We start from the raw sequence: 8,292 nt of genomic DNA on the forward strand, positions 1-8,292 counted from the left end.
GGACCAGACAAAATTAGACCCAGAGATCCTTGTTTCACATGTATTTTGATCAAATTAATTACTAATAATCATGAATATATTTGTAAAATATGTCCTTAATAAAGTCACACGGGGCCAACTTTCATCCAATTTATTTTGGTTAAAAGGTGAAAAAAGGCAGATAGTGTTGATGGGCCTATGAACAGGCGTCTAAAGGAGTGTGTGCAGGAATGTGAGAGGATTAAAGTGTGTTTCAGGGAGAAACCTAAACCATGTTGACGGCTGGGATTGTCGGAGCTGAAACACGTCAAACATTGTCCACATACATTTGGCAGCACAGTCTGAGGAGAGAGTCATGTGACTTCAGTCTGTTGGATTACTTTGGCACGTTAAAGTATGCAGCAGCGCTTCTTCTTCTTCTTACCACTCGGCCCGTTCTTGTCTTTGCTCTCAGACATCTTCTTTTTACGGACTTCACGCATGAGGTCGAAAAACACCTGAAAAATGACGCTTAGCATTAGCATTAGCTAGAATTAGTATTAATATTAACATAGCATTAGAAAGCATTAAGCTAACTTACGGGTTAACCCAATTACATTAACATTAACCTCACATTAGCATATCATTAACATTGCAACACCAATAACCTAGCAATAGCAATAACCTAGTATTAGCATTACCCTAACATTAGCGTAGCAATAGCAATAACCTAGTATTAGCATTAACCTAACATTAGCGTAGCAATAGCAATAACCTAGTATTAGCATTACCCTAACATTAGCGTAGCAATAGCAATAACCTAGCAATACCTGCTAATGCTAGGTTGGTGCTAATGATTAGCACCGACCTAGCATTAGCATAACGATAGCAATAACTTAACCTAGCAATAGCATTAGCCTCACATTAGCATAGCATTAACTTATCCAATGAACGCTCAGCAAAATACTGTGAACATATGACAAACTCTAAAATCATAATTTTAAGACAATTAAATGAATATAAAGAATGAGAAGCAGCAGATGTTTTAAATCATTTTAATTAAAATAATTAAATTAGGTGAATAAAAAAACAATTGTTTACCACTTTAAATAAAAAATCCAGCATGACGTGATAAAGTAAAACATGACCTCTGCACTTTGCTGGCTTTGACAAAATATGCCTGATTGAATTTATTTAGCGATATTATTATTTATGATTATACATAATGTTTTTATTGATCTTTTATCCATCCATTATGTTCTGTATTATTATTGTGATTAATCATTTTATATTTGATATCAAGGATTTGGACGTGTGCACTAATAAATATTTGCTCCTATAACAGTTCTATTGTATTACAGCTCTTAAGCTCCGCCCCTCAGTGCGTACCTTGTCCACGTTGGCTCTGGTCTTGGCAGACGTCTCCACGTACTGAACGCCCCATTCTCCAGCCTTAGCCGTGGCCTCGTCAGCAGAAACCTGCCGTCGCTCCTCCAGGTCCGACTTGTTCCCGACCACGAGCAGAGGAATGGTTTCCTCCTCCTTCACACGCAGGATCTGCTCCCTGAGAGCACACGTCATTCTAATGCTGACACGAATGTTGATCATGTGACCCTGGTGTAAACGGACCTGAACTCAGACGTGGCGGTGAAGGACTCGTGCTCAGTGATGGAGAAGACGAGCAGGAAACCTTCTCCGCTACGGAAGTAGTTGTCCCTGATGGCGGCGTAGTCCTCCTGTCCCGCCGTGTCCAGGATGTCTATCTGGACGTCCTCCCCGTCCAGCACCACCTTCTTCCTGTAGCTGTCGGCCTTCGTGGGCTCGTAGTCCTCCACGAACTACAGCACAAACCACAGGAACTCATTCATATAGCGCCATCTAGTGCCAACCACTGCTTTTACACGTTACACTCAACACACTTTATTTCACCTTTTTTACTTCATTACGTTTACACATACATTATTTTATTGTAATAAAATGTATTTATTCTACTGAAAATAATTATAAAATGTGTTTTATACTTTTACTACAATACGTTATTAAAAGTTTACGTTGATGAGCTTTTACTCAAATGTAATTTACTTTTTACAAATGATAAACAAATATCTAGAATATACAGTTTATACACTTTGTAGTTTTTTAAAACCCAATATCTGATAAAGATGTTTGATATTTATTTTAATAAATCTTTTGGTAGTGAATAAACAACCTTTGATCTATTTCTATATTCTATAATAAAAGAGAGGCAGAGGGGCTGATGGGAAACGTAGTGCCGCACCTCGTCGTACATGAACTGCAGCGTGAGCGCCGACTTCCCCACGCCGCCGCTGCCCACCATGATCACCTTGTGCAGGACCAGAGATGTCTGGTTCTTGTTTTTACCAGACGCCATGACTCCACTCTGTGCCCGTCCACAGGCTCCGCCCCCTGACCCTGAGAACCAGGACAAACACATAGAGTGTTAAATATGTCCCATGACGTCATTGATTATTAAAAGGACACATTAGTGCTTCTACAAACTGAATTCATAACCTGTTGATAGAAATGATTAGTACATTTCAAATATACAGTATTTGTGTTTATTCAGGTTGATTGATTCTGGTCTGAGGTTGATCAATCAATCACTGATTGATAGAACTCCTGTTTACGTCTACAAAAACTACTTTACTGCTTGGTTTGTTTTTAATAATCATCTTAAGACACATTTATGTTCAGAAAATATTATTGGTGGTGATTGACATTTACATTTTATTGTCCATTTAGTGACTGCTCAGTAATTACTGTTTAAAAGAGTTCTGTACATTTATCAGAGTTTTTATTGATATACTGTATGTATGTATATATACAGTAGACTTTACACTGATCTAATCAGCTTCATCAGATCAGCTGATATTTACCATGTTATGTAATAAATGTGATCAGCTGTAATGTCTTAATTCACTGATCTGATCAATGATGTCATTGTTGTGATGTAACTTCCTGTAGACGCTCCCATTGCATTGTTTTATCGTCTCATTTACACCATAGAGTTGTTTGTTTTACGTGACACGACTTTATTTCACTCGTATTTGTGAAAACGTTATAGTCTCTGAAAACAGGGAGAGCATCTGTCGTTAGTGTGTGTGTGTGTGTGTGTTTACTCAGCCTGAACATGTTTAAATAGCGTAACGATGCTCTCCCATTTACTTTCACTTTAATACCAAACCCTTCTGTCTGTTAGAGCATGGTGGTGTGTGTGTGTGTGTGTGTGTGTGTTCCTCACCTCTGCTGTGTACATGTGAATACTAATTTAAGTAATATTTTGTAGTATCTGTACTTTACTTGAGGGGACACTTTTTACATTAACTCCACTAGGGATGTAACAATTCACTCAACTCCTGATACGTACTGGGTTCACGATACGATTCTCTCACCATTTATTTTACAAAATGTAACTGTTGTCAAATGATGACTGAAATACTGTACTGTATTAGTTTGGACCAGCAGAGGGCGCTGGTAACCCAGTGGTGGGTTGGGATGCAGCTAATCGAGCAGTGAAGAAGAGATGCTATGCTAGCAGACAGAGCTAATAGAAAACATGACTTTTACAGATATTCATGTAATATTACAGATATTCTTTCGGTGCTAAAGGGGTAAAGAATCATTTATGAACATGTTTAAGAGTAGAAGGCGGCCAGAAAGAAAGTAGTAGCAGATTCCGCCCGCCGCCTCAGCATTTGAACAAGAGAAGGATAAATAGATGTCGCCCTCTGCTGTTTAAAAAAAAGTACTGCGATTAAATTTTCAGAAAATGGTTATGAATCGTGATAACTATGAATCAATAATTAACTGTCTTATGATTAATCGTTACATCCCTAACCTCCACTATTAAATCAACAATACATGTGGGTAGGACTTCTGACCCCTTTTCAACATGAGTATCTTTAATGAGAACATGATCAAATATGCTATTATGTATCTATTATTATTATCTATTATTATTATTATTATTATCATCCTGCTGTATCACACCCTGTAAACACCCTTATTTTATGTATTATATATGTACACAAACTGTTCAAAACACTATCATCTCTATAAAATATTCAACTGTTTTTTTCAAGAAATAAAATGTTCAATATAATAAAATCATTTTCAAATGATAAATTGTGACATTGGTAAAGTAACAAATGTTATGTTCAGGTCTTTAACTCTTCCTCACAGTCACAACGCTGCGTTTAACTGTTTGAGTTTATGTGAATCTGTATCAGGTCGTACTGATTTTTAAACTCAATGATTGGTGATTGGCCTAAGAATCCTTATATATATATATATATATATATATATACAGTATAAATATATATGTAAATAGACTTGATTGATATAGAGCTTTATTCCTACTTTACATATCAACTCATTCACACACTAATGGACTGAGCTAACACACAAGGTGCTGGTCAAACACTTTCTTGCCCAAGGACACATCAACTCAGACAGGGTTAAACTGTGATCGAACCCCCAACCTCTGGATCAGAAGACGACCCCTCAACCACTAATAAATACTCACACACTGTAGAAAAATAACATCTGATCCAAAGACGTACTTTTCTAATTTAAATGAGATATTAAGTGTAGTAATATTAATATATTATAAAAAAGAGAGTTTAAACTATTATTAACACGGTACTGATTAAAAAACCTCCTACACTGTTTCAACCTGTGACATCACAGCGTCAGGGTCCCTACGCTACGGCTGTGCTGGTGAGAACCATGATTAATATGAATTTATGCATTTATAACGTTAACGTTAGTGAGGTTAAATAGAATCATTTGTTTCTATGATCACTAGTTATTATAAAGAGCTGTCAGTACAAATACTGTACGTGTTATATGAACCTGTACATGTGCATAATGCTGTTTGTAGTGTTAGCTAACAGGCTAACCACTTACTGTGTGTAAATAAATTACCTCATGTATTTATTCAACATTATTATTATTTTATTGATTTTGTTCTTGAAATGTATTGATTTTAATTGAAGTTTATTGTGTGATTATAATCAGGTTAATAGATTTATAAAGAGGTAAAACTATCCTTTCATTAATAAAGTCATTTTAATAAAACTAGAGTATGACACGTTGACAAGTGTCACGTTACTGTTTTTTTAGCATAAACACAAAATGGTGTTTAGTCTCTATTTCTATAACATTATGTTTATGAAAACATCTGTGATGGATTAAATTATCCCTAAAAGGCTTTTAAAAGATTGATGAAACCATTTCTAAGCTGAATAAATACAAACAAGCGTTTCTTTCCAGAACGTGGTATATATTTATATATATTTATATAAGTGTAGCAGTTTGTGGTCTGTGATTTATTTACACACTGACCTCTGTGTGATAACACGGCCCACATTGGATTTACACTAAGTGGTTTTTTGGATCTGAATCAGTTCTATTTCAGCTTTATTTTGAAAGTGAGGAAGATTTGCAGCATTTTATTTTAATGATTGCTCTGAAGTTCCATAGACAGAAACATCTCAGAGCATCCGTGACGTTTTGATTGGAGCAGAACGATGAGGGTGGTGAGTGCTTTTTTGGATCCCATTCAAACATTTCCATTCATTTCTGATTCTTCTCGTGACCTTTTACTGGTTTCTGTGAATAAACCTGCTCATAAAGATGATTTCTGCTGCATTTTCTATCATAAATATCTAATATCTCTACATGTACAGCAAACAACTACAGTTGAGTTGTTGTTGTTCTTCTGTTTTTCTTTGTTTTGTTGTTTTTTTATCTCTTATTTTGTGTGTTTTTGGGGTCATTTTTGCCTAGTTTTCTTCATATTTATGTTAGGGCTGCACGATTATGGCCAAAATTATAAACATCATTCCAATTATAATCACTATTATTTATCATATTAGGGAAAATCACTGTTTTCATTCCTTTTAAACAAACAATATGTGAACAGTTTACAGTGTAAAATTAAGCTTTAAAATGGAATTATAATAAAGTAATAATAATAAATTTGGGTTCATGAATAAATACACTATTAATGAGTGTCTGTATTATAAATGTAAATAATATGAACCATCAGGTTGATTTAAATGTGATGGATTCATTTTGCAGCCATAGTTTCATGTGTTTTTGTAGTATTTTTTGTGTGTTCTTGTATTATTTTGTTTACTTTAAGATCTGCACAAAATAAGACTGAGGGCTTTCAAAAGTTTATTTATTTTTATTTTTTACAAAACTTTTGTTTTCATAAAGCAGAGATAATTTATAAATGCAGGTTAAACTTATGTTATTTCACTTATTTTTTTCTGCCCAGGTTAAACTAGACATAATGATGAATTAATGATAATAACATACATTATAAACTATTTAATTTAGTAAATCAGTGAAAGAAACTGTATTTAGTGCCTCAATAGATTTATTTGTGTTATTATCATTTATAGTAATTTCCTGCATCGTGTAGAACCAACACTTTGTATTTACAGTTCATGTTCTATTAAATATCATGTCTATCATCATTTGTCTGTTCTTTTTATTATTCAGTATATTTGTGTTGTATTTTTGTGAGTTGCTGGTAAAATTCAGTATGATTATCATTTTTTACTTAAACATTATAAAACATGTATGTATTTTTTATGCTTTCATTTGTTCGTACCTCTAGAAGATGTAACTGTCTGATCATTATCAACATTTATGTAAAATAATGACCAATCTGAGCATTAATACAGGAAAGAATAAAGAGTTTTGTCTTATAAGTCCTTTTTTTTTTTTTTTGTTTTTTTTATTCCTTTCGTCTATTTTCTTGTCAAGACGATTAATTTTATGTTTTTTGAGTCATTGTGTGTGTTTTTGTTGTTGTATTTTTGTGTTGTAATTGTGTGAATAAGTGGATATTTAGTGTATTTTTGTGTCATTTTCTGTTTCTGGAGTTTTGTGTATTATTTTGTTCTTCGTATAACTCTTGTTTTGGGGGCCGCATGTGGCCCCCGGGCCACCAGTTGCCTATGACTGCCTTAGGGGTACACGTACCTCTATTTGAGAAACACTGTCCAAGAAAACAAAGAGTCCTTTGAAGACGACATTTGTAACGGAGGATAACATGATATTGAACGTGATATGAGAACATTAAGGTTGTAACTTATTTCTAATAATAAATAAGTCATAAAGTTGAATAAATAACAACATTAGATCAAACTATGTTTAAAGAGGAACTCTGGATTCACTCCTGTTTCCCCTCAGCTGACACTTCTGCTAACGTAGCCCCGCCCACTGTCCTTACAGCTGCTCCGATTGGGTGAAACCACGACTCGGCCTCACGCCATTGGTTGTTGATGGCGTCACTCTGCATGCTGGGTGCAGGCTAGAGAAGCAGCTACAGATAACGCTCAGAAGTGAATTTAGAGACGTTGTAACGTAACGTAGCGGAGCGGAAGTGACCCACAGCTAGCGAAAAGTGCTGAAACAAGCTACGCGCACTCACCCACTGATGGCTGTTGCTTTAGTTGGAGCAGGAACCACACAGAACATCGACTTTTACAACTTGTGCGGGAGACACTGCGCCCCACCTTGGACTGAACCAAAGATCGTCAATGGCTGCGAGGAGGCGTCACTCTGCCCAAAGGGGGCTGGACCAAGGGTTACCATGGAAACAACAACAACCAAACAACAGCAAACTGTCTTTTTTTTAATATTTTGGTAAACTTTGTGAATACTTTATTTTAAGGCCAAATAAGTTTTTTTAAATGTTAAACTTAAAGCTTCTCTGGGTTTTATTCACATTTTATTAATTATCAGTGATAAATTCTCCAGGTGTTCAAAGGAAATAGATTTAACTTGTTTACATGTTCCACAACTTATTAACAAAATAAAAGATATGGAATTTGCTGGTTTAAAAACGCTGTTTTATTATTAAAGGGACATTTGTTCCTTTTATTTTTACTTAAAGTACATTTAGTAGCATGTATTTTTTTATTTTTACTCAAGTAAGAGAGAAACTTCATTTTTTATGTGTTTATATTTGTACTTGTGTACTGAATACTTTTGTTTCCTCTGTCTGAGGGTCACATTATCAACATGCATATTAGCATTAGAATAATGACCAATCTGAGCATTAACACAGGAAACAAGGCTTTGTGTGTTTATTATTGTGGTTGTATAAACATATGTTCTTTGTATATTGTATTTATTTGTGTTTTGGAAGTCATTTTTGTGTATTTTTCTGTCATTGTGTTATATATTTTTATTGTTTTGTATATTTTTGTTCTTGTTTTATTGGCTTTTGGAGTCATTTTGTGTATTTTTGTTGTTTAGTGTTTTTCGAGTCATTTTTGTTGACATTCTGTT

The 8,292-nt window shown here is 34.7% G+C and overlaps 1 protein-coding gene across 1 annotated transcript; it reads right to left on the minus strand.

Annotated features, from left to right (window-relative positions):
- Positions 1-2: 2 nt before the first annotated feature.
- LOC114475387 (ras-related protein ralB-B-like) lies at positions 3-7,564 on the minus strand. Its single transcript, XM_028466141.1, has 5 exons — positions 7,430-7,564; positions 2,237-2,391; positions 1,588-1,796; positions 1,348-1,522; positions 3-476 (listed from the first exon to the last, which is right to left on the minus strand). The coding sequence occupies exons 2-5, from the start codon at positions 2,348-2,350 to the stop codon at positions 369-371; spliced, it is 606 nt and encodes a 201-aa protein (XP_028321942.1). The 5' UTR covers positions 2,351-2,391; positions 7,430-7,564; the 3' UTR covers positions 3-368.
- Between the last annotated feature and the right edge of the window lie 728 nt (positions 7,565-8,292).

The sequence above is a fragment of the Gouania willdenowi genome, chromosome 2 (assembly GCF_900634775.1).
Source record: "Gouania willdenowi chromosome 2, fGouWil2.1, whole genome shotgun sequence".
Lineage (NCBI taxonomy): Eukaryota > Metazoa > Chordata > Actinopteri > Blenniiformes > Gobiesocidae > Gouania > Gouania willdenowi.